This window comes from Mesoplodon mirus (genome assembly GCF_964341445.2).
Source record: "Mesoplodon mirus genome assembly, chromosome: X".
Taxonomy (NCBI): domain Eukaryota; kingdom Metazoa; phylum Chordata; class Mammalia; order Artiodactyla; family Ziphiidae; genus Mesoplodon; species Mesoplodon mirus.
In genome coordinates, this window is record NC_138981.1 from 71,573,874 (window position 1) to 71,601,008 (window position 27,135).

At 37.7% G+C, this 27,135-nt stretch overlaps 1 protein-coding gene across 1 annotated transcript; it reads right to left on the minus strand.

Annotated features, from left to right (window-relative positions):
* Positions 1-4,260: 4,260 nt before the first annotated feature.
* Positions 4,261-24,307, minus strand: SATL1 (spermidine/spermine N1-acetyl transferase like 1; the record flags this gene model as incomplete). Its single annotated transcript, XM_082609283.1, is given in 7 exon segments — positions 4,261-4,431; positions 5,098-5,132; positions 5,686-5,688; positions 5,691-5,792; positions 6,190-6,270; positions 13,482-13,533; positions 23,972-24,307. Coding segments are annotated over 7 exon segments (780 nt in total).
* Positions 24,308-27,135: the final 2,828 nt, after the last annotated feature.

Below are 27,135 nucleotides of genomic sequence, written 5' to 3' on the forward strand. Positions count from 1 at the left end.
CCTATGATTTTCAGACTTCATAAAACAGTAATTAATGTCACTTTCTTCCTCACTTTCAATTCCTCTCTAACTTGTGACACCTTGGCCTCTATACCTACTTGAATATTCTGTAATGTTTGACTGTTGACCACTCCCTCCTGAAATTCAGTCCTCCCATTGGTGTCATTGCTGCTCCTCTTGTTATTCTTCATTCTTCTCTTGCTCTGTATCCCTTAAATGCTGAGGCTCCTCAGGTTGCATTTCTAGTCTTTTCTCATTCTGTGCTCTCTCATTTCCATTCAACATACTTTACTGACTTCAGCCACCATTTATATGTCCTTATTATTTATATTTACAGCTCCTGTATTTCTCCAGAAGTGTATACCTATCTTTCTAATTATTTGTTAGTCATATCCACCTTATATCCCATAGATATCCTCAATGTCAATAGACTTAAAACTAAATTGTCTCTACATCTCTCTCATTTCTGTGTTTCTCAAATCTTTTCTACCTTCTCTAATCCTTGCTCTCATTCAAGTCTTCTTCATCACTTTCCTGGATTATTATCGTAGCCTCTGGTTAATCTGCCTGCTATCAATCTTGCTTTTTGTCACTTAACAATGCATTCTGCTTATAAGTAATAGTAAACCAGTTAACTGTAGCTTAAATAAGTGAGAGTCTACTTAAATTCTGGGAATTGGTCAGTACAGGGTTGGTATAGTGGCTCATTGGTATCATCAAGGATCTAGACATTTTCTCTTTCCACTCTGCTCTTTAGCGTATTGATTTGTTGCCTCATGGTCACAAAATGGCTCCTATACCTCTGGGGAACACATACATTCAGAGTAGGAAGAAGAGTTACAGAAACTGTACCAGATGCTTCTGCCCCCCTTTTATCAGAGAAATAAGTGCTTTCTCAAAACCCTTCTCAAAAGACTTATGTCTATATCTTGACCAGAATTTGTCATGTAAGCCACACTTAGCTCAAGGAAGATTGGCAAATCACATTTTTGTCTATGGAGAGAAAGGCAAGGGGTAAGGGATTTGGAATGGGTGTTGAGTTTAAGCTAATACACAGTGTCTGCCACCTTGTTCTTCTAACCCATCTGTCATATTATTATGACATAGTTATCTTTCTAACAACTGTTTTGGGTAGTTGTCTTCCTGAAGTCTTCAGTGGCTAATCATTGCCTACAGAATCAAATCAAGACCCCTTAGTATGACATACAAAGCCCTTCATATATGATCCCAACTAAAGTTTAAACCTTCCTTCCCTCTCCCCACCCACCCTATTGCCAATGTATGTTATATTTTATCTATAATTTACCACTTGGTTCTTGAATGTGCTTTGCTATTTTATGTCTCTTTTTCTCTGCCTATGTTGGTGTTTCCTCTTATGATTTTTTTCTGTCTCATCCTGCTTCATTCCAACTTCAGACTCATCCTTCAAATCCATCCTTTCTCAGTTCTCCAAGGTAGGATTTAGATGCTTTCTCCTGTACATTTCCTTACATTTGGTATTTATAGCTGTGATAGCCCATACAATTTATTATAAAACTAAAACTAGGTTAGTATTTTTTTCACTTACAAGGCCCCTTGTGAGTATGACTGAATCATACTTGTGTAGCTTTTATGCACATGAATACCTGGTATGTAGTAGAAACTCACATGTTCTACCATGATAGTTGTAACATAGAATTAGAATTATTTTTGCACCCTATCAAAAGGCTTACATGCTACTAGAAAGGATAGAAACATACACAAATACAGTGTTCTATGTAGTAACTTCCCTAAGATAGGTACTACAAAAGAACTGTGGATGCTCAGAGATGGAATGTAGTTCTGAGATGAAGTTAAGGAGGAAGTGGTCCTTGATCTGCTCAAGGTGGGGAAGCAGTTCACTTGCTAGTTTTTTGTAGGTAAGCTTTTCAAAATTTAGCTTCAGTATTTTAAATATTTTTTTTTTTACCTCAGATCTGTTTATGATCAAATGCACTGATATTTCATCAAATTCAAGAAAAAAGTGCTGCCAGGTCACCTTATCTTTGATAAAGGAGGCAAGAATATACAGTGGAGAAAAGACAGCCTCTTCAATAAGTGGTGCTGGGAAAACTGGACAGATACACGTAAAAGTATGAAATTAGAACACTCCCTGACACCATACACAAAAATAAACTCAAAATGGATTACAGATCTAAATGTAAGGCTAGACACTATCAAACTCTTAGAGGAAAACAGGCAGAACACTCTGTGACATAAATCACAGCAAGATCCTTTTTTTTTTTTTTTTTTTTTTTTTTTTTTTGGTACACAGGCCTCTCACTGTTGTGGCCTGTCCCGTAGCAGAGCACAGGCTCCGGGCGTGCAGGCTCAGTGGCCATGGCTCACAGGCCTAGCCGCTCCACGACATGTGGGATCTTACCAGACTGGGGCACGAACCCATGTCCCCTGCATCGGCAGGCGGACTCTCAACCACTGTGCCACCAGTGAAGCCCTTTTTGACCCACCTCCTAGAGAAATGGAAATAAAAACAAAAATAAACAAATGGAACCTAATGAAACTTAAAAGCTTTTGCACAGCAAAGGAAACCATAAACAAGACCAAAAGACAACCCTCAAAATGGGAGAAAATATTTGCAAATGAAGCAACTGACAAAGGATTAATCTCCAAAACATACAAGCAACTCATGCAGCTCACTATCAAAAAAAACAAACAACCCAATCCAAAAATGGGCAGAAGACCTAAATAGACATTTCTCCAAAGAAGATATACAGATTGCCAATAAACACATGAAAGAATGTTCAACATCATTAATCATTAGAGAAATGCTAATCAAAACTACAATGAGAAAACATCTCACACTGGTCAGAATGGCCATCATCAAAAAATCTAGAAACAATTGCTGGAGAGGGTGTGGAGAAAAGGGAACCCTCTTGCACTGTTGGTGGGAATGTAAATTGATACAGACACTATGGAGAACAGTATGAATGTTCCTTAAGAAACTAAAAATAAAACTACCATATGACCCAGCAATCCCACTACTGGGCACATACCCTGAGAAAACCATAATTCAAAAAGATCATGTACCAAAATGTTCATTGCAGCTCTATTTACAATAGCCAAGACATGGAAGCAACCTAAGTGTCCATCAACAGATGAATGGATAAAGAAGATGTGGCATATATATACAATGGAATATTCCTCAGCCATAAAAAGAAATGAAATCGAGTTATTTGTAGTGAGGTGGATGGACCTAGAGTCTGTCATACAGAGTGAAGTAAGTCAGAAAGAGAAAAACAAATACCGTATGCTAACACATATATATGGAATCTAAGAAAAAATAGTCATGAAGAACCTAGGGGCAAGATGGGAATAAAGACACAGACCTACTAGAGAATGGACTTGAGGATATGGGGAGGAGGAAGGGTAAGCTGTGACAAAGTGAGAGAGTTGCATGGACATATATACACTACCAAACGTAAAATAGGTAGCTAGTGGGAAGCAGCTTCATAGCACAGGGAGATCAGCTTGGTGCTTTGTGACCACCTAGAGGGGTGGGATAGGGAGGGTGGGAGGGAGGGTGATGCAAGAGGGAAGAGATATGGGAACATATGTATATGTATAACTGATTCACTTTGTTATAAAGCAGAAACTAACACACCATTGTAAAGCAATTATACTCCAATAAAGATGTTAAAAAATAAAAAGTGCTGCCAGGGGCTTCCCTGGTGGTGCAGTGGTTGAGAGTCTGCCTGCCAATGCAGGGGACACGAGTTCATGCCCCGGTCCAGGAGGATCCCACATGCCACGGAGCAGCTCGCCCATGAGCCATGGCCACTGAGCCTGTGCTCCCAGAGCCTGTGCTCTGCAATGGGAGAGGCCACAGCGGTGAGAGTCCCACATACCGCAAGAAAAAAAAAAAAGTGTTCTGCCAGTTGATGATAATACTTTCCCAATTTCAGGTGTGTTACAGTGTAAAAATATAAGCATTTGAAATATAATAAGATATGGTGGATAAAAAATAAATATCTTAAAGCCAAGTGTAAGTTACTTTTGAATTATCTGCTATTTTGTATCATCAGCTCTGCTACTAGCCATTAGTATATTAGTTTGGATAATGGAAAGTTGACTGGTAAAATCTGTTTCAGAGTAAAAGATCTGCTGAAACGAGAGTTTGTTCACTTGTTGTATTGTACAACACTCAAAATCAAACTGCTGTTGGACTCAGGTGACATTTAAATTTTGGAGCCTATATTGGGACAATTTGTGATGAGTCATCTTTCACTCTTCCCCTGCCATGTCCATGAGTTCTTCTCTGTTAAACCTGAACTGATGCCTGCCCTCCTCAGAGGAAAGGTCTAAAGCCCCTCGACAAGTGTAGTAGTCAGTAGAAGCCTGGTTCCAAATGACAACCAGAAAGTTCATGCAGTTACATTGGCTTCTGATGGCTATCTGTTTAAAAACAAATGGATATTACTGTTATTGAAAGTAAAATCTTTATTAGTACATTTATTTTATTAAAGGTCTGTATGCAAGGCACTGTGTGTGTGTGTGTGTAAAATACTCCCAAAAAATAATACAATAGTTATCTCTTGGACTTCTCTAAATCTGTAAAAAGAAAAAAAGTCCTGTCAAGTTTTAAAATACTTTCTTTAGAAGTCCAAAACACATTTGCAAAGTCTACTTATTGGTTTTCTATAAATCTACTTCACTATTTTTTTCTTTATTCTATAGAAAAAGTTTACCTAAAATTCTCATGTGTATTTCCAAAATATAAAAGAATATTTTTATACTGTTCTCCTATTCATACTGTAGACCTATTTTATGGGTAAAATTGCCTTCTAATCTCCCTTTTGCTTACTTCTGCTTTGTAGCACAAAGGTATATAATGTGGTTGTGTGTTATATAGAACACAACTCTTAATTAAACATAACTCAATTATGACCTGTATGAATATCTGATTTGAAGATCCAGTGTAATTAGAATAAAAAATTAAGCATATTTTGAGATTATGTTCAGAAGTTAAGATAAATTATCTAATTTATGCCATGTTTAATAATAACATTTGATGAAGATAAGGATAGCATATAGAATAAGAATACTAACTGTAATATAAACCTGACCTAGCCTCTTCAGCATTTCAGCTCCAATACCTAGACTTTTAAAATAGATAATGCAAAATGAAAAAAACATAAGTTGAAAAACACCATTTAACAAGTTATTTGCTTTACTTTAAACCCTGTATCTGGTTGTTATATATTTGTAATAGCTTGTGTTGAAATTCAACTCGTGAATGTTTTTCATATCTTTTTCCTAATTGACATGTGGTTCCAGAGGTAATGGAAAAGATTTTTGATTTACTTTAAAGATCAGTGAAGAGGAAATGTGTCCCTATCACTATCTTCTTATCACAGAATACATTTCTTATTAATTTTAGACAAACCAACACAAAATGTAAAAGCACATTTTAAACGTGAAAGTATAGCTTTGATAACTTGGCTTATTCAAGCCTTGATGGGAACTAATGAATCCTTTTCTAATCTGTGATTGAGTCTTCACCATATGCAAGGATAACTAGGATAGTGATCAGGCTCATGAAATAGAAATGAGTTACATAAACTAGCTTAAACACATTTATACTAACTCTCCTTAAATTAAAATATTCCATTTTAATTTTTAAAGTATAAGTAATACTATAAGTGTTACTTGACCTTGGTAAGCTTGTATGACAAAAAAGTCCTCTAGGTAAAGTAACTTGCCAATCCATGGGTCGTATGTAAAGTGGTACATGGCAAATCCAACAGTCACTTTGCCTAGGAAGAGGAAAGAGAGGGTATAAAGAGGTTAATGCTTTGAATCTTGTAATGTTCTTTCCTCCAAAATAACTATTAAAGTAATAAAAGCTTGCTGGACAAAATTTCAAGCAATACAGAAATGTATAATGTAGAAGGTTTAAGTCCTTTATAATACAACCTTTAAGAGATAACCCATCTTTTAACAGTGTGGAGTATATTCTTCCTAAATTTTTTTTCAATGCATTTACAAACATAAGTACCTACCATACATTTTCTCTTAAAAACAAGACTCAGTTTATGTACTTACACTCTTCTCCTCTGCTTAGTAGTAATTATATGCTATCAAACTGTACTTTGTTTTCAGGATAGTGAAAATATACTCTAGATTAAATTGAAAAAGGAAGGTTTATTTTACCTGATGTTTTTTGATGATTGTGTACTTCTGCAATCAAGCAGTAGAAAAGGGGCTTGTCCCCAAAGCCACCCCTGAGTACATCTGAAATATCAATTCACATAAAATATGTTAGAAAATTTACAGTAGGGAAAAGGAAGATGATGAAGTTGGCAGCACCAGAGTTCCTTTCTTCGCCTATACAACAACTGTACTGGCATAAACTGCCTGAAGTTAATATTTTGGGACACTAAAGTTTCTTTGAATACTTACAACTTCCAGAGGACAGCTTGGCTGGTAAACTGCAGTTAATTTTGGCAAAATTCAGCCATCAGCCCAGTGGTGGCTTCCAAGCACACACCCCTCACTCCATCATGTCCTTCCTCATCTCACGGCAGGCAACTGTAGAGACTGCTGAGACTCCTGAGTTGCTGGAGTGGATTGCTACTCTCAATGCTGAGGTGAGGACTTAGAGGTTGGCCGCCATTTTTCTAACCTCCACCAACTAAAACAGCTTCCAGGAGATTTAAAGGAGCCACACCAGTTTTGTTAGACATTCAAAAACAACCATGTATACAGGAGAATCCAGAAAGCCACCATGCATGATCAGGGAAAGACAAAGACTTAGAAAAGACCTTAAAATGCCTTTAAACATTTAACTCAGATTGATCTCTGACACAGGCATCCTATAACAATAAAAAAACAGCCAACCCTGAGGAAGCAAGAGAATTTGATTTCAAGAGTTAACACATTATAAGATTAAAATGTCCAGTTTTCAACAACAGAAAATCACAGTGCATACAAAGAAACTGGAAAGTATAGCCCATTCAAAGGAACCAAGTAAATTAACAGAAAACATACCTGAGGAGCCCCAGATGTCAGACTTACTAAACAAAGACTTAAAACAACTGTCTTAAAGGTGTTAAAAGAGCTAAAGATTGACATGCACAAAGACAAGAAAAAGATGTATAAACAAAATAGGAATACCAATAAATAGAAATTATAAAAAAATGAATCCCCATCAAAAAACTCTGAAGCTGAAAAGTATAATAAATGAGAAGTGCACTCTAGGGGTTCAAAATCAGAATTTCTAAGCAAGAAGAAGAAAGAATGAGTTAACTTGAAGATAGGACAATTGAAATTATCAAGTCTGAGGAATAAAAAAGATGAAGAAAAACAAAGAGCCTAAGGTATCTGTGGAACACCATCAAATGGACCAAGATACAAATTATGGGACTCTCAGAAGAGGAGAGAGAAAGGAAAAAATAATATTTGAATAACAACTGAAAACTTCCCAGATTTGATGCAAGACATCTACAAATCCAAGTTCAACAAACTCCAAGTGGTATAAACCACAAAAAGTCAACACCAAGACACGTAATCAAACTGTTGAAAGACAAAGAGAAAATCTTGAAAGCAGCAAGGCAGAAGTAACTTGTCACATACAATCGATCTTCAATAGGATTATCATCTGATTTCTCATCAGAAACCTTGGAAGCCAGAAGGCAGTGGATTGATATACTCAAAATACTGGGGACAGGGAAGAAGGGGAGAAGTGCAGAAACTTGTCAACCAAGAATTCTGTATCCACCAAAACTGTCCTTCAAAAATGAAGGAGAAATTAAGATATCCCCAGACTCATGCCCCCCCCAAACAAAGAACCTGAAAAAGTTTGTTATCTCTAGACCTGCCCTGCATAAAATGCTAAAAGGAGTCCTTCAGGTTAAAATGGAAGGAAAATAGGTAGTAACTCAAAACCATATGAAGAAATAAAGATAAAGGTAATGGTGCCTAGTTAAAGGTAAATACATAGGCAATTATAAAGAACTAGTGTTATTTTAAATTTGTAGTTCTTTTTATTTTCTACATGATTTAAAAGACAAGTGCATAACATTAGTCATTAATGTGTGTTCTTGGGCACACAATGTATAAAGATGTAATCTGTGAAATCAATAACATGAAAAGGGAATTGACATGTACAAGAGAAGAGTTTTTGTATGCTATTGAAATCAAGCTAGTATAAATTCAAATTTTTTGTTATAACTTTAAGATGTTAAATTTAATCCCCACGATAACAACAAATAAAAATGTCTATAGAATATACACATAAGGAAATGAGAAGGGAATCAAAACATTTTACTACAAAAATCAACTAAATACAAAAGAAGGTAGCAATGTTGGAAATGAAAGACAAAAAACTATATAGAAAACAAACAGGAAAATGTCAGAAGTTCCTCCTTATCAGTAATTACTTGAAATATAAATAGATTAAATGCTCTAATCAAAAGAGATATTAGCAGAATGAACTTTTAAAAATGATCCAACTATATGCTGTCTGTAAGAGACTTACTTTAGATTTAAAAAAAACAAAACAAGAAGGTTGATAGTGAAATGATGGAAAAAAACATTTCATGAAAATAGTAATCAAAAGAAAGCTGGGGGATTCCCTCGTGGTGCAGTGGTTGAGAGTCCGCCTGCTGATGCAGATCCCACATGCCACGGAGCAGCTAGGCCCGTGAGCCATGGCCACTGAGCCTGCACATTTGGAGCCTGTGCTTTGCAACACGAGAGGCCACAACAGTGAGAGGCCCACGTACCGCAAAAAAAAAAAAAAAAAAAAGAAAAAGAAAGCTGGGATGACTGTACTAATATAAGACAAAATAGACTTTAAGTAAAAAACTCTTATCAGAGAGAAGGATATTATATAGTGATAGAAGGTTCAGTTTACCAAGAAGATATAACATTTATAAACATTTATGCACCAAACATCAGAGCTCCAAAATATATGAAGCAAATATTGACAGAATTGAAGATAGAGACAGTTCTAAAATAATATTAGGAAACTTCATTACATCAATTTCAATAATGTACTGAACAAACAGACCAATGATAAATATGTTAATAGATTATTTGAATGAAACTATAGATCAATTGGACCTAACAGAAATATACAGTGCATCCCACCCAACAACATAATACACATTTTTCTTGAACTTTCTCTAGGATAGACCATATGTTAGGCCAAAAAGCAAGTCTTAATACATTTTGAAAGATTGAAACCATACAAAGTACCTTCTCTAATCACAATGGATTGAAGCTAGAAACTGATAGAAGGAAACTAGGAAATTCACAAATATGTGGAAATGAAACAATGCACTCAAACAACTTTGGCTCAAAGTAGAAATAACAAGAGAAATTAGAAAACTCATTTATTAGAGATAAATGAGAATGAAAGCAATATATAAAACTTATGGGATGCAGTGAAAGAAGTGCTCAGAAGGGAACTTATGGTTGTAAATTCCAACATTAAAAAAGGAAGGGAGGGAGGGAAGGAAAGAAAGACAGAAAGGAAAGAAGGAAGGAAGAAAGGAAGGAAAAGGGAGGGAGGGAGGAAAGGAAGGAAGGAAAGGAAAGGAAAGGGAGAAATAAAGGAAAGAAAGAAAGAAAAAGGCAGGAAGGAAGGAAAGAAAGAAAGAAGGGAAGAAAGAGAAGGAAGGGAGGGAGGAAGGCAGAAAGATCTCAAGTTGTGACCTAACCTTACACATTAAAAACTAGAAAAAGGAGTAAGCTAAGCTCAAAGCTAGCAGAAAAAAGGCAAATAAATATCTCTTATCAATACAGATGCAAAAATACTCAACAAAATAGAAAATTGAACTCAACAGCATATTAAAAGGATCATTCACTATGACCATGTGATTCATCCTAGGAACGAAAGGATGGTTCAACATAAGGAAATCAATCAAATGGGGGAAAAAAACACATGACCATCTCAATTAGTGCAGAAAAGGCAATTGACAAAATCCAACACCATTTTATGATGAAAGCCCTTAGAAAACTAGGAATAGAGGGAAATTCCTCAACATGATAATGGGTATGTATTTTTTTAAAAAGTTAACTTTAATGGTGAGTGACTGAAAGCATTCCCCCTAAGATTAGGAACAAGACAAGGATGCCCACTCTCACCACTGCTATTCAACATTGTACTGGAAGTTATAGATAGAGCTATTAGACAAGAAAAAGAAATAAAAGCCATCCAAATTAGAAAGGAAGAGGTAAAATTATCTCTATTTGCAGATGACATGATCCTACTGATTGACAATCCCAAAGAATCCAAAATAAAGCTACTAACACTAATAAATCAATTCATTAAAGTTGCAGGCTACAAGATCAACAACAAAAAAATCAGTTTTATTTCTATACACCAGCAAAGCACAAATCAAAAAGTAAATTTAAAAAGCAATTCCATTTACAATCGCCTCTAAAATAATTAAATACCTAGGAAAGAATCTATGCAAGGAGGTGAAATACTTGCATACTAAAAACTATAAAACATTGCTGAAAGAAGTTAAAGACCTAAATAAATTAAAAGATATCCCGTGTTCATAGATAAGACTTAACATTGTTAAGATGTCAATAGAACCCAAAGTGATCTAAAGATTCAATGTCGTCCCTATCAAAATTCTAACATCCTTTTTTACAGGAGTGGTAAAGCTGATCCTCAAATTCATTTAGAATTCCAAGTGTATAATTTTATACTGACTTACCTTGACCTACAATAGGGTCACATCCTGATAAACCCATCATAAGGTGAAAACGTCATAAAAGTCAAAAATGCATTTAATACACCTAACCTATCAAACATCATAGCTTAACCTGACCTACCTTAAACCGGCTCAGAGCACTTGCATTAGCCTAGAGTTGGGCAAAATCATCTAACACAAAGCCTATTTTATAATAAAGTGTCAAATATCTCATGTAATTTATTGAATACTAAGTGAAAACAGAATGGTTGTATGGGTACAGAAAGTTTGTAAGTGTATCAGTTATTTACCCTCATGATCACATGGCTGACTAGGAGCTGTGGCTCACTGCTGCTTCCCAGCATCATAAGAGAGTATCTGATTGCATATAGCTAGCCCAGGGAAAGGACAAAATTCAAAATTTGAGGTACAGTTTCTACTGAATGGGTATTGCTTTATAAAGTTGAAAAATTGTTCAAATTCATACCATAAGTAAGTCAGCGATTGTCTGTACACTTTAATCATCTCTTCTCTCAGTGTTCACATTTCCTGCCTAAAATGTTGCAATTCATCATAAAACACTAGCATTGGCTATTAATACTGCTAGCTCTCAAAATGTAGTAAATATCTTGAAAATACTTTTAAGTCATTTTGCTTTTATCCATTTCATCCTACTACTAACATTGGGCATTAAATTATATTGTCTTTGACCAACTACACTTCTCATTTTACATTTCCAAAATTAGTTGAAATTTATTGACACTGAAAAGATGTAAAAGCTCTTAACTATCAATTTCATACTTTATTTTTTTATGAGTATGTTTGATCTTTTCTTTTTTTTTATTAGTTTCTGCTTTATAACAAAGTGAATCAGTCATACATATACATCTGTTCCCACATCCCTTCCCTCATGCATTTCCCTCCCTCCCACCCTCCCCATCCCACCCCTCCAGGCAGTCACAAAACACCGAGCTGATCTCCCTGTGCTCTGCGGCTGCTTCCCACTAGCTATCTACCTTACGTTTGGTAGTGTATATATGTCCATGCCTCTCTTTTGCTTTGTCACAGTTTACCCTTCCCCCTCCCCATATCCTCAAATCCATTCTCAAGTAGGTCTGTGTCTTTATTCCCGTTTTACCCCTAGGTTCTTCATGACATATTTTTAATTCCATATATATGTGTTAGCATACAGTATTTGTCTTTCTCTTTCTGACTTACTTCACTCTGTATGACAGACTCTAGGTCTATCCACCTCGTTACAAATAGCTCAGTTTCGTTTCCTTTTATGGCTGAGTAATATTCCATTGTATATATGTGCCACATCTTCTTTATCCATTCATCCGATGATGGACACTTAGGTTGTTTCCAGCTCCGGGCTATTGTGAATAGAGCTGCAATGAACATTTTGGTACATGTCTCTTTTTGAATTATGGTTTTCTCAGGGTATATACCTAGTAGTGGGATTGCTGGGTCATATGGTAATTCTATTTTTAGTTTCTTAAGGAACCTCCATACTGTTCTCCATAGTGGCTGTACCAATTCACATTCCCACCAGCAGTGCAAGAGTGTTCCCTTTTCTCCACACCCTCTCCAGCATTTATTGTTTCTAGATTTCTTGATGATGGCCATTCTGACTGGTGTGAGATGATATCTCACTGTAGTTTTGATTAGCATTTCTCTAATGATTAATGATGTTGAGCATTCTTTCATGTGTTTGTTGGCAGTCTGTATATCTTCTTTGGAGAAATACCTATTTAAGTCTTCTGCCCATTTTTGGATTGGGTTGTTTGGTTTTTTTTTGCTATTGAGCTGCATGAGCTGTTTATAAATTTTGGAGATTAATCCTTTGTCAGTTGCTTCATTTGCAAATATTTTCTCCCATTCTGAGGGTTGTCTTTTGGTCTTGTTTATGGTTTCCTTTGCTGTGCAAAAGCTTTGAAGTTTCATTAGGTCCCATTTGTTTATCTTTGTTTTTATTTCCATTTCTCTAGGAGGTGCGTCCAAAAGGATCTTGCTGTGATTTATGTCATAGAGTGTTCTGCCTATGTTTTCCTCTAAGAGTTTGATAGTGTCTGGCCTTACATTTAGGCCTTTAATCCAGTTTGAGCTTATTTTTGTGTATGGTGTTAGGGAATGATCTAATCTCATACTTTTACATGTCCCTGTCCAGTTTTCCCAGCACCACTTATTGAAGAGGCTGTCCTTTCTCCACTGTACATTCCTGCCTCCTTTATCAAAGATAAGTTGACCGTATGTGCATGGGCTTATCTCTGGGCTTTCTATCCTGTTCCATTGATCTATCTTTCTGTTTTTGTGCCAGTACCACACTGTCTTCAATTTCATACTTTAAAAATGAGGAAAATATAAAATAGTGGTGCACTGACAAAGCTATTAAACAATAGCTTTTTTTTTTTTTTTTTTTTTTTTTTTTTGCTGTACACGGGCCTCTCACTGTTGTGGCCTCTCCCGTTGCGGAGCACAGGCTCCGGACGCACAGGCTTAGCGGCCATGGCTCACGGGCCCAGCCACTCCGCGGCATATGGGATCCTCCCAGACCGGGACACGAACCCGTATCCCCTGCATCGGCAGGCGGACTCTCAACCACTGTGCCACCAGGGAGGCCCAACAATAGCTTTTTATACAAACTTTTGCCCTGTATATCTAAATACTATTAATGACAACTTCTTTGTGTACCAAGGACAGCAGTGTCCACATATCTAGGTACAAGTAGTGCTTTGTGCATACATTATGCCATGCTTCTTTTTCTAGCTCTGAAAATACCATAAAACATCTTACCCTTTGCTGTTAACTTCATTGCACCTAGCATGTTTTCACAGGCAGCCAATTCCTGTCAAAGTAGAGAAAACTTTCAGATTTTGGTTTAGTAACACATTTTTTAAATTACTTTTTAAATTATTATTATTATTATTATTTTTTTTTGGCTGTACTGAGCGCCTTGTGAGATCTTAGTTCCCTGACCAGAGATTGAACCTGGGCCACGGCAGTGAAAGTGCCAAGTCCTAACCAGTGGACCGCCAGAGAATTCCTAGTAACAAATTCTAAAGATGATAAGCATGAAGCTTCTATTGAGTATTTATTAGCATACAATGTCCTGGGTAGTATTAAAAGTGAGTCAGACTTAACTCCAGTCATATAGAAACTTAAAAACCAAAACAACATATGCAACAAGGGAATATATAGAGAGAAGATTAACTATGTCGATACATCATTCCTGTGAAGGTCAGCTGTCTAGGTAACTAGCCTTGAATACAACCAGAAATCAGGAAGTAAAGCCAAGTTTTTCTGAGCATTCAAGGTAGATATCACAAAGTCTATGTATTAAAAAGCTCATAGACTTTATAGAGAAGTCTGTTGTGTTTGCTTGTGAGGTGTTCTTCCCAATTTAACTTTAGACTTTGTTTATTTGGCTTTTTAAAATAATTCTACACATTCAAGTGAATTCTTCATAGTTTGGATCTCAAGCTTGGAAGGGCAATCCCCACTTTGGGATTATAAAAATAGTCACTTTTGTTCCCTTCTTAATTTTTTTCCAGTTTTATTAAGATATAACTGACATATAACATTGTATTAGTCCAAGGTGGGCAATGTAATGATTGGATGTATGTATATATTGTGAAATGATTACTACGATAAGGTTACTTAACATCAATGATCTCACATAGTTGCTATTTATTTCTTGTGATGAGAACTTTTAAGATCTACTCTCTTAATAACTTTCAAATATACACTATGGTTTTGTTAACTATAGTCACCATACTGTACATTACATCCCCAGAGCTTATTTATCTTATACCTGGAAACCTTTACCTGTTAACTACCTTCACCCATTTCCCCCACCCCTACCTCTAACAACCCTCTAACAACCACCAATCTGTTTTAAATTCCTTATATTAACTTGATTAATTTGGTTTTGTTTGTGTGTGTGTATGTAAGAAGGTGGAATTTCACCTTTATCTTTTTCTCCCAGTTATTCCAACACTGTTTATTTAATAACCCATCTTTTATTAACTGACTTGAAGTGTCCATTTTATCATGTACTACACTCTCATATATACTTAACAGAATTTCTGGACTCTCCATTCTGTTCCAATGATCTATCTCTGCATCTATGGTAATAGATTACCATAGTATTTTAATTACTTACAGTTTTATAATATCTGATAGGGATCATCTCCCCTCATCACTCTTCTTTTTGGAATTTTTCTAGAAACAGTCACATGTTTATTCTTCCACGTGAAAATTTGGAGATTTTGACTGGAATTGCATTAAATTTATAATGGAAAAAATATATAAAATATATAAGGAAGACAGCAAGGGTCAAATAATGTACAGCATTGCTAAGAAATTTGGATTTTATTCTCAGTACAACCAGAGCCCAGTGGAATTTGAGCATCTTGGCTGCTGTTTTGAGCACCTTCCCTAAGACACTGTAAGCTCTTTGAGGGCAGGGACTATAATTTAATAATCTGATATCCTTTATAGTACTTAGCACATGGCCTTCCCTTAGTATGCACTCAATGTTTGCATAAAGAACAAAAATCACATATTAATAGTACACAGTCCTTCTTATGGATCACCAATGGTCCAAAAGCCACAGTTTGAGAACCACTATAATAAAAGGCTTTAAATGGAAAGTCTGGTAAGCAAAAAGTTATAGCTGCCTAGCCATAAAGTGACTAGATCCCCAAATAATGCTGTGGTGTGGTGATTAAGAATAGGATAAAACAGATTCATACAAAGGATGGTTGGAAGAATTTTAGTGGCAGGACAGTAAGTAAAACCTGCAAATACTCAGTTAAGGAATGAGTATTTATATATATGAGTTATATATATATATATATATACATGTGTAATATATATATATGTATATATATATATATTATACATATATATGTAGATGGAAACAGTTTGTAGATGGCAAACTCTAGTAAATCCCTTGCAAAGAAAAGAGAGAATGCTTTGAAAACTTATCAATGAACAGGAGTTAGGGTGAATGGACATGTATGTATCAGAGAATAACATCCCAAAGCTGATTAATCATTATATTCATGTCTGTGATGCAGAGTAATTTAGCTTTTTTATTATTTTTCTACACTGAATGTTCATTAGAATTGTTTCCAAGAAACATCTAGTGTATATTCAGGTACATGAGGCAAATTCAAAAGTAAATGTGGTTAGGAACTTCACAGATACAGGTTCACTGAAGTCGGAGAATCTAGTGATGTATTTTTCCCTTGGTGATAAAAATGGGCACTGTTTGGAAAGATAAGGAAGTTAAGTTTTCTGGATAGAAAGATTCACTGTCATTCAATAATAAATTTATTAATTGCCAACTGGGTGTCAGATACTAAGCTAAGAAAAAATAAACCTTTAAAATTATTTTCTACCTGGAAAAATGTGCTTCTAGAATAATTAACATGTTCAGCATAGTATTTTGATGGATGACCTAGTCGTGAGGATTAATGCCAGTTAGAGAAATGATGCGGGAACTTCTGGGGATAGAATAGAATGGAAGGCATGGGAAGATAGATAACCCAGTTCTTACAGATCTGTAATCAGGCCTAGCGTCATTTCACCAGATAGATTTCACTAGAAAACTTCTGGTATTTTATTTTGTCCATTTAAATTCATGCTCTGGGGGCTTCCCTGGTGGCACAGTGGTTGAGAATCCGCCTGCTGATGCAGGGGACACGGGTTCATGCCCAGTCCGGGAGAATCCCACATGCCATGGAGTGGCTGGGCCCGTGAGCCATGGCTGCTGAGCCTGCGTGTCTGGAACCTGTGCTCCACAACGGGAGAGGCCACAACAGTGAGAGGCCCGCGTACCACAAAAAAAAAAAAAAAAAAAAAAAATACATGCTCCGATCAAAGGGAACAGAAACCTGGCCTAATTTAAATTATATATATATATATATATATATATATATATATATATATATATATATATATATATATGGAAACAGTTCCATTACAAAACTCTTTTACAAGTTTTCCTTACCTATAACCTGTGCCTTGTTCCAGCCACATATTTACTCTTAAAAAATCTATGCTACTGCTTTTATATGGAATTGTTTAGGTTGTGCATTACATACATGATTGCCTTGAGTGCCACAGAACTTCAGCACAGTAGCTGAAGTATGTCTAATAGTTTGTCACCTTTACTGCACTGGGATGATTTCCAGGAAAATCATTAAAATGAATTTTAAATCAGAAATTTTTAACCCTGCTCCTTGGACTTCTGGGAGGCTATCTGTGGATGGGCTTCAGTAGTCAAAGAACAGTCTGAAATTATACAGAAAATTTGTTGTGGATAAATATTGTTTTCTGGGCAGTCAATCATTAGCTTCTACATGTAGGTGTGGTCTTCAAAACAAGAGGCCCTACCCTAAAATCTTAGCCATTAATACCTGAAATTCTATCACTGACAGGTCATTCATTTGAGTTAAGCATTCCTGTTATCAAAGATCCTCTTTTAAAGTTAAAATTGAGGAGAAGTCAAGATGGCACAATAGGAGGACATGAAATTCATTGTTCCTCACTAGTACATCAAGAATACATCTACAAATGGAGCAGTTCTCATAGAGCACGTGCTGAACATTAGCAGAAGACTTTGGACACCTAAAAGGACAAGAAAATCCCCTCAAAACAGGGTAGGGTGAAAGAAAGAAGAAAAAAAGGAAAGAGGAATCAAAACAGGGACCGGCAACCCTGGTGGGAAGCTGAAAGTGAGGGGAGGTCCCCACACTCAGATAAACTCCCTCACGGTGGGGAAAGCAGGTGGGACAGAAAAGGACATTCAGGGAATGAAAGGAGAGTGCAGTGGATGGTCTGTGGAAGGCAGGACAAAGTAAGAACTGCACACATGGCCTACACAGCAGCTCTTCACATTCCAGCCTGAGTCATAAGTCACCTGTTGCGAAGGGGGGCTGGGTGTTGGAAAGTGAGGTTTGGAGTGTGGACTCAGGGACGGGACAGCTGTTGGCTGTGAAAAGACAGCCTGAATGGACAGGAGTAAGGAGCTCCACAGCCAGGAAAGTCTGCAGATAAAGCCCGGGACACCATAGAAGGAAGGCATCATTGCTGAGTAGTGTGCAAGGGGCGGAGCCACAATTACAACCCTTTTTCCCACCTGCTGGCTTTTTCAGCCTCCACAGCCACTGGGAGGGTCACCCATCTGAGCAGCCTTGCCCGCTCCTCAAGCCAAGGCCTCCTCCACCCACATAGCCTCTGGGGACCTGAACACCACCCATCCCAAAGCCTCCTTGGGAATCAGCCCTGGGCACCCCTGCCTGAAATGGGAATCCACCAAAGCTGATGAGAGCTGAGTGCTAAAGCATGGGGTTAAGAAAGCAGATCCAGGGACAGGACCAATGTTGGCTGTGCATATATAACAAAGGGGATGGGAATGAGGGGCTCCACAGGTGGAATGCCCCTAGAGGAAGCATGGTCTACCTAGGAAACAAGCCTCCATTGTTGAGTGGCGTGCAAGGGGTTAGGGCCACCACTGCCTCCACATGCCAGCCCCTGCCTCAGCAGACACTGGGAGGCACTCCCACAAGAGCGAGCACACCCCAGTCTGTTGCAACTGTCTGTGAATCTGCAGGCAATTCACGCACACCCCAGTTGTTGCCGCCATGCCCTTCCCCAGCCTAAGTGAGTAAGTGTGCCCCCAATCAGCCGCTGCTTTCACTCCCTCTTACCGGGGAAAGAAACAGGCACCTGAGGGTGGTGCACACACAGAGGTGGGGCCAAAACCAAAGAAGTGGGGTCAAAACCAGGGATGGTGCGACTAAGGGAGAGGAATGGAAATCTCTCCATGCAGCTTCAAGAGATGAGGAATAAATCCCCGAGATCAGCTTGGTAAACCCTGCATCTGTGGAGTATGTGAATGGACAAAAAGTGCTCTCACAACTGAGTCTGTTCTAGCTTTAGCAGCAGTGGACTTTGGGGGAAAGTACACACAGGAGTTGGGCCAGCCCAGAGTCTGAGCTGCCCCCACAGTGCCCACAGCGGGTCCAGAGAACTAAATAGAGGTACTGGAGGACCTCCTGGGGAGGCAGTGGTTGGCTCTAGCTCACTGTGGGAGTAAGAACACTGACAGCAGAGAGCCTAGGAAAATATTATTATTATTCTTTTATTTGTTTCTTTCATTTTATTCAGTTGTGGTTTTTATTATTTATTATTTTTTATTATTTATTCTATAAAAAATTTTAATATATTTTTTTATTTTTCTATTTTTACTTTATTTTTGTGTTGTTTTGTGTTTATTTTTCATTTTTTTCTTTGTTTTTTATATATTTGGATCATTTTTATGTATTTGTTTTGTGTTTTTTATTTATTATTATTATTTTTTTTTTGCAGTGCGTAGGCCTCTCACTGTTGTGGCCTCTCCCGTTGTGGAGCACAGGCTCCAGATGCACAGGCTCAGCGGCCATGGCTCATGGGCCCAGCTGCTCTGCAACATGTGAGATCTTCCCAGACCGGGGCACAAACCCATGTCCCCTGCATCAGTAGGCGGGCTCTCAACCACTGTGCCACCAGGGAAGCTCCTGTGTTTGCATTTTTTTTTTAGTTTGCTTTCTGTTTTTGTTTCCTTTTTCATTTTTTGTTCTTGTTCATTTAGTCCTTATTGACTATTCTCATTTTTTAATTCTTTTGTATGTTTGTTCTCTTAGGGGTTTTATTTTATTTTATTTTATTTTTTCTGTGCGTGTGTGTGTGCGTGTGTGTGTGTGTAGGATTGTTATTGCTTCTGTTTGTTTGCTGTTGTTTTTGCTATTCGTCTTGGGTTTTGTTTGTTGGTTGGTTTTCTTTTCTTTTCTTTCCTTTTTCTCTGGCCACACTGTGCAGCTTGCAGGCTCTTGGTTCCTTGGTCAGTGGTTGGGTCTGAGCCTCTGGAGTGGAGAGCCAAGTCCAGGACACTGGACTACCAGAGAATTCCTGGCCCCAGGGAATATTATTCAGCATGCAGGCTCCTGGAGAAGTCCATATTAACACCAAGACCCAACCCCACACAACTGCCTGCAGGTTCCAACACAAGACAACTCATGCCAAACAACCAGCAAGACAGGAACACAGCCCCAGCCATCAGCAGACAGGCTGCCTAAAGTCATACTAAGCTCACAGACTCTCCAAAACACACCACCTGACACGGCCCTGCCCTTCAGAGGGAAAACACTCAGCTCCACCCACCAGAGTGCAGGTAACAGTCCCTCTCACCAGGAAGCCTACACACGCCCCTGGAGCAACCTCACTCACCAGGGGGCAGACAACAGAAGCAAGAGGAACTATGACCCTACAGCCTGCAGAAGGAGACCACAAACACAATAGGTTAGACAAAATTAAATAACAGAGAAATATGTTGCAGACAAAGGAGCAAGGTAAATCCCACAAGGCCAAATAAACAAAGAGGAAATGGGCAATCTACCTGAAAAATAATTCAGAGTAATGACAGTAAAGATGTTCCAAGATCTCAGAAATAGAATGGAAGCATGGATCAGGAAGACACAAGAAATGTTTAACAAGGACCTAGAAGAACTAAAGAACAAACAATGAGTGATGAACAACACAATAACTGAAATGAAAAATACACTAGAAGTAATCAACAGCAGAATAACTAAGGCAGAAGAACCAATAAGTAAGCTGGAAGATAGAATGGTGGAAATAACTGCTGAGGAGCAGAATAAAGAAAAAATAATGAAAGGTAATGAGTACAGTCTAAGAGACCTCTGGGACAACATTAAACAACCAACATTCGCATTATAGGGGTAACAGAGGGAGAAGAGAAAGAACCTGAGAAAGTACTTGAAGAGATAATAGCTGAAAACTTCCCTAACATGGGAAAGGAAACAGTCACCCAAGTCCAGGAAGGGCAGAGAGTCCCAGGCAGGATAAACCTAAGGAGGAACACACCGAGACACATAGTAATCAAATTGACAAAAATTAAAGAAAAAATATTGAAAGCAACAAGGGAATAGCAACAAGTAATGTACAAAAAAACTCTAATACGGTCATCAGGTGATTTCTCAGCAGAAACTCTGCAGGCCAGAAGGGAGTGACATGTGATATATTCAAATTGACAAAAGGGAAAGACCTAAAACCAAGAATACTCTACCCAGCAACACTCTCATTCAGATTTGAAGGAGAAATCAAAAGCTTTACGGACAAGCAAAACCTAAGACAATTGAGCACCACCAATCCAGCTTTACAACAAATGCTAAAGGAACTTCTCTAGACAGGAAACACAAGAGAATGAAAAGGCCTACAAGAAAAAAACCACGACAATTAAGAAAATGGTAATAGGAACATACATATCGATAATTACCTTAAATGTAAATGGATTAAATACTCCAACCAAAAGACACAGACTTGCTGAATGGATCCAAAAACAATACCCATATATATGCTGTCTCCAAGAGACCAACTTCAGACCTAGGGACACACAGACTGAAAGTGAGGGGATGGAATAAGATAATCCAAGCAAATGGGAATCAAAAGAAAGCTGGAGTAGCAATACTCATATCAGACAAAATAGACTTTAAAATAAAGACTATTACAAGAGACAAGGAAGGGCACTACATAATGATCAAGGGATCAACTCAAGAGGAAGATAATTGTAAATATTTATGCAACCAACATAGGAGCACCGCAATACATAAAGCAAATGCTAGCAGCCATAAAACAGGAAATCGACAGTAACACAATAATAGTGGGAGACATTAACACCCCACTTACACCGATTAACAGATCATCCGGACAGAAAATAAAAAAGGAAACACAAGCTTTAAATGACACAATACACCAAATAGACTTAATTGATAATTTTAAGACATTCCACCCAAAAGTGGCAGAATACACTTTCTTCTCAAGTGCTCATGGAACATTCTCCAGGATAGATCACATCTAGGGTCAGCAATCAAACCTCTGTAAATTTAAGAAAATTGAAATCGTTTCAAGAATTTTATCTGACCACAGTGTTATGAGATTAGAAATCAATTACAGGAAAAACAAAAACTGTAAAAAATACAAATATATGGAGGCTAAACAATACGCTACCAAAAAACCAAGAGATCACTGAAGAAATCAAAGAAGAAATCAAAACATACCCAGAAAAAAAAAAGGATAAAAACACACGATGGCCCAAAACCTATGAGATGCAGCAAAAGCAGTTCTAAGAAGGAAGTTTATTGAAATACAATCCTACCTCAAGAAAAAAGAAAAATGTCAAATAAACAACTGAATATTACACCTAAAGCAACTAGAGGAAGAAGAAAAACAACAACAACAACAAAAATATTTGAAGTTAGTAGTAGGAAAGAAATCATAAAGATCACAGTAGAAATAAATGAAATAGAAGTGAAGAAAACAATAGCAAAGATCAATAAAACTAAAAGCTGGTTCTCTGAGAGGATAAACAAAATTGATAAACCTTTAGCCAGATTCATCAAGAAAAAATGGAAAGGACTCCAATCAATGAAATTAGAAATGAAAAAGAAGAATTTACAATGGACACCACAGAAATAAAAAGGATCATGAGACTACTACAAGCAACTATATGCCAATAAAATGGACAACCTGGAAGAAATGGACAAATTCTTAGAAAAGTACAACCTTCCAAGACTGAACCAGGAAGGAACAGAAAATATGATGAACAGACTAATCACAAATACTGAAATTGAAATTGTGATTAAATATCTTCCAGCAAACAAAAGTCCAGGACCAGATGGCTTCACAGGCAAATTCTATCAAACATTAAGAGAATCGCTAATACTCATCCTTCTCAAACACTTCTAAAATTTAACAGAGGGAGGAACACTCCCAAAATCATTCTACAAGGCCACCATCACCCTGATACCAAAACCAGACAAAGATGTCACAAAGAAAGAAAATTAGAGGCCAATATCACTGATGAACATAGACACAAAAATCCTCGACAAAATACTAGTAATCAGAATCCAGCAACACATTAATGGGATCATACACCTTGAACAAGTGGGGTTTATCCCAGGGATGCAAGGATTCTTCGATATATGCAAATCAATCAATGTGATATGCCATATTAAAAAATTGAAGAATAAAAACCATATGATCATCTCAATAGATGCAGAAAAAGCTTTTGACAAAATTCAACACCCATTTATTAAAAAAAAAAAAACTCTCCAGAAAGTGGGCATAGATGGAACCTACCTCAAAGTAATAAAGCCCATATATGGTATACGGCAAACCCACAGCAAACATCATCCTCAATGATGAAAAACTGAAAGTATTTCCTCTAAGATCAGGAACAAGACAAGGATGTCCACTCTCACCACTATTATTCAACACAGTTTAGGAAGTCCTAGTCACGGCAATCAGAGAAGAAAAAGAAATACAATGAATCCAAATTGGAAAAGAAGAACTAAAACTGTCACTCTTTGCAGATGACACGATACTATACATAGAAAATTCTAAAGATGCTACTAGAAAACTACTAGAGCTAATCAATGAATTCAGTAAAGTCACAGGATGCAAAATTAATATACAGAAATCTCTTGCATTCCTATACACTAACAATGAAAGATTGGAAAGAGAAATTAAGGAAACATTCTAATTTACCATTGCAACAAAAAGAATAAAATACCTAGGGCTACCTAAGGAGGCAAAAGACCTATACTCAGAAAATTATGATACTGATGAAAGAAATCAAAGATGACACAAACAGATGGAGAAATATACCATGTTCTTGGATTGGAAGAATCAATTTTGTGAAAATGATTATACTACCCAAAGCAATCAATAGATTCAATGCAATCCCTATCAAATTACCAAAGGCATTTTTCACAGAACCAGAACAAAACATTTTAAAATTTGTATGGAAACACAAAAGACCCCGAATAGCCAAAGCCATCTTGAGAAAGAAAAACGGAGCTGGAGGAATCAGGCTCCCTGACTTCAGACTATACTACAAAGCTACAGGAATCAAGACAGTATGGTACTGGCACTAAAACAGAAATATAGATCAATGGAACAGGACAGAAAGCCCAGAGATAAACCCACGTACCTATGGTCACCTAATCTATGACAAAGAAGGCAAAAATATACAGTGGAGAAAAGACAGCCTCTTCTATAAGTGGTGCTGTGAAAATTGAACAGGTACATGTAAAAGAATGAAATTAGAACACTCCCTAACACCATACATAAAAATAAACTCAAAATGGATTAAAGGCCAGACACTATAAAACTCTTAGGGGAAAACATAGACAATCTCAAGCCTCCGCAGGTCTTACTTGGAAAGAATTTTCGCTTGATTGTCTCCTGCCTGTTTGGCTCACGCCTGTTTGGCTTGTGCCTGATTGGCTCAGGCCTGGTTGACTTGTGCTGGATTGGCTCAGGCATGGTTGCCTCATGCCTGGCTGACTCATGATTGATTGGCTCGGGCGTGGTTGCTTCATGCCTTGTTGATTCGTGCTGGATTGGCTTGGGCATGGTTGCCTCATATCTGGTTCACTCATGCTGGATTGGCTTGGGTCTGGTTGCAGTTGACTCATGCCTGATTGGCTCAGGCCTGGCTGACTTGTGCCTGATTGGGTCGTGCTTGATTGGCTCACGACTGTTTGCCTCATGCCTAGTTGACTCAGGCCTGCATGCATGTGCCAGGTTGCCTCATGCTTATTTGGCACAGCCCTAGTTGCCTCGTGCCTGGTTGACCCAGTTGGTTAGTGTCAGGTTGGCTTGCACTTGGTTGGTTCATGTCCAGTTGGTTCATACCAAGTAAGATCGTGCCTGGCTTGTTCATGTCTGTTAAGCTTGATTGATTCATACCCAGTTGATTCGTGTCTGGTTGGCTGAGGGCTATTTGGTTTAGAACGAGTTGGTGGATGATGGGTTGGCAGATGATGGGTTGGCCAATGACTATGTGCCTTCATGTAACAGGAGCCCTTAACTACAGTTCTGTGATGGGAGGCTGTAGGATGTTTCTATTTTTTCTCAACTTGATTCATTTTTTGAGATACCCTTCTATCAAGATGAGAATGGGAAAAATAAAGAAGTGCTACCTAAAGAAGATTATTGATGCCTCCAATTTGCTGGAGTTGACCTCACCAGCTATCAAAGCTGTAGGCTTGGCTGGGTTTCAGGTTGTCATCTGGCCTTTCCCTGCCAACAAGCTGGTAGTGAGGGGAAGAAGAAAATGACCCTAGGAGAGTATTACTGCTTCACCACTTTGCACCATCACTGTGTCACAGTGATGAAGTCACAGTGCCCTTACTTATGTGTGTAAGTGCTCCCCCACGTGGTGGGGGAGGGGCGAGGCAGGGGCCGCTACACCACTTTATTTCCTCCTCCTAAGAGCTTTATTTCCTCCTCCCAAGAGCTTAAGAGGCTGAAGCAAAAAACTGGGAGGAATCTCAGAGCATATGCTTGACACTCCCCCTAAGAGTGTCCACTGTTTTAACCAACAAATGTAAGAATATTTGCCCTAACCCGTTCTGTTTTCCCCATGATCCAGCCCTGAAATAATTCACTTCCTATTTCTATTCTGACTTCCACTTATTACCTTTTCCCCACACCATAGAAAGTAGAATGCTTAAAATGGTTCTCCTACTGAGGTGCTCAAGTCCCTAATGAAGAAAATATTTCTTTACAAATAATTAAGAATAACTATGGCTACTATTTATTGAGTTATTTTATGACCTAGGTTCAGTGGGAGGCACTTTGCATTTTGTCATTCAATCCCACAGCAACCCTATTATCCCCAATTCTAAGGAAACTGATTCATAATATTTGGCATCCTAACCAAGACCTGAACAGTTGGCAAAGAGCCTGAATTCAGACCCACATCTATCTGATTCCAATTCTAGGGTTTTTACCATCACACTATCCTGCCCATTACACATGCTATGCTTATTCTCCACCCCCCATATCTGTAAGATCAGGTATATTGTCCAGTCACCCCATCTCCCCTCACATAATTCCTCCTCCCATCTTTTTATCTGTTGGCTCACTTCCTCAACAATGTATATTACATAACTGGTGCTAATATTGTTGTAGACGGAGTGTCTTTTATTTTCTAAGCATACCAGAAAACACTGGTTGAAGCTGTGAATTCTCACACTTTGTGAAAAGATCTTTAGGTATGCATAACTTATTTAATCATCAAAGCAACCCTGTGAGATATATACTCTTTTTCCCCATTTTTTTTTTTTTTTTTGCAGTACACAGGCCTCTCACTGTTGTGGCCTCTCCCGTTGCGGAGCACAGGCTCCGAACGTGCAGGCTCAGCAGCCATGGCTCATGGGCCCAGCCGCTCTGCAGCATGTGGGATCTTCCCGGACCAGGGAACGAACCCTTTTCCCCTGCATTGGCAGGCGGACTCTCGCCCACTGCGCCACCAGGGAAGCCCTTTTGTTCCCTATTTTTATCAATAAAGAAACTGGAACTTAGAAAGATTAATTTTCCAAAATCTAATACATGCCAGAATGGGGAGAGTCCAAGGCCCATCCCATAGATGGAAGGTTCAATAGAACTAAAGAGTACAATCACCATTTTGCCTATACTAGCTATAAATGAAAACTAGAGAGCTCACCTTCTTTACATGACAGACAAATCAAGTCACATCACAGAACTATGCCAAACCCAACAAAAATTAGATGTAGATACATTCCTGATCTTGATCAACCTGTAATAACAATGAGAGCTAAAATTTTATGAATGCTTAATGTGGTGTTAGGCATGGTTCTAAGGAACAATTTACTTATATTAGCTCACTTAATGCTCACAATAATCCAGTGAGGTAGATTATATTATTATGCTCATTTTTCAAGTAAAGGAACTGAGATTCAGAGAAGTTAGGTAACTCGATTTGTCACACAACTGAAACTCCAGACAAAATAAGGAAAACCCAGTTCCCATTTTGGTTTTTCTGAAATGCCAGAAAAGAGGTGAAGGAATTTTGCTGTTTGCTTTACAAAATCAAATCACTTTCATAATTTATTGTGGGGATGAATTACGTTGCTTTTTTGCTTTATACGAGGAGGAGATGTGTTAGATTTCTGGCTGATGCCATAAAGGGGTAAAGTTAGAAATTATAGTTTAGTGATCAAGAATTGTTAACAAGTTTCTTTTGTACTTTGGCTCATGAACTTTCCATCACTTGAAGGTGATTTAGGTGTTAGTTTGTTTTTAATTTTTAATGATTTTTAACATTATACAATGGTGATTTTAAGGGGACACACGAAAATGCATATTCTTGCTCACAGTTACTTATTAACACAACTTGTTCCATCTTAGAAACAGAATAAGACTGTCTCCATCAGCCATGCAAATTATCTTCACACTATAACTGGTATATTATCAGGGAAAAACTAGTTTTTGCAATATTTAAACAAAATCATCAATAATAACTCTTTGCCACAAGGTAGAAATATAATCCAGTTTAAGAAAAAAGTCTAAA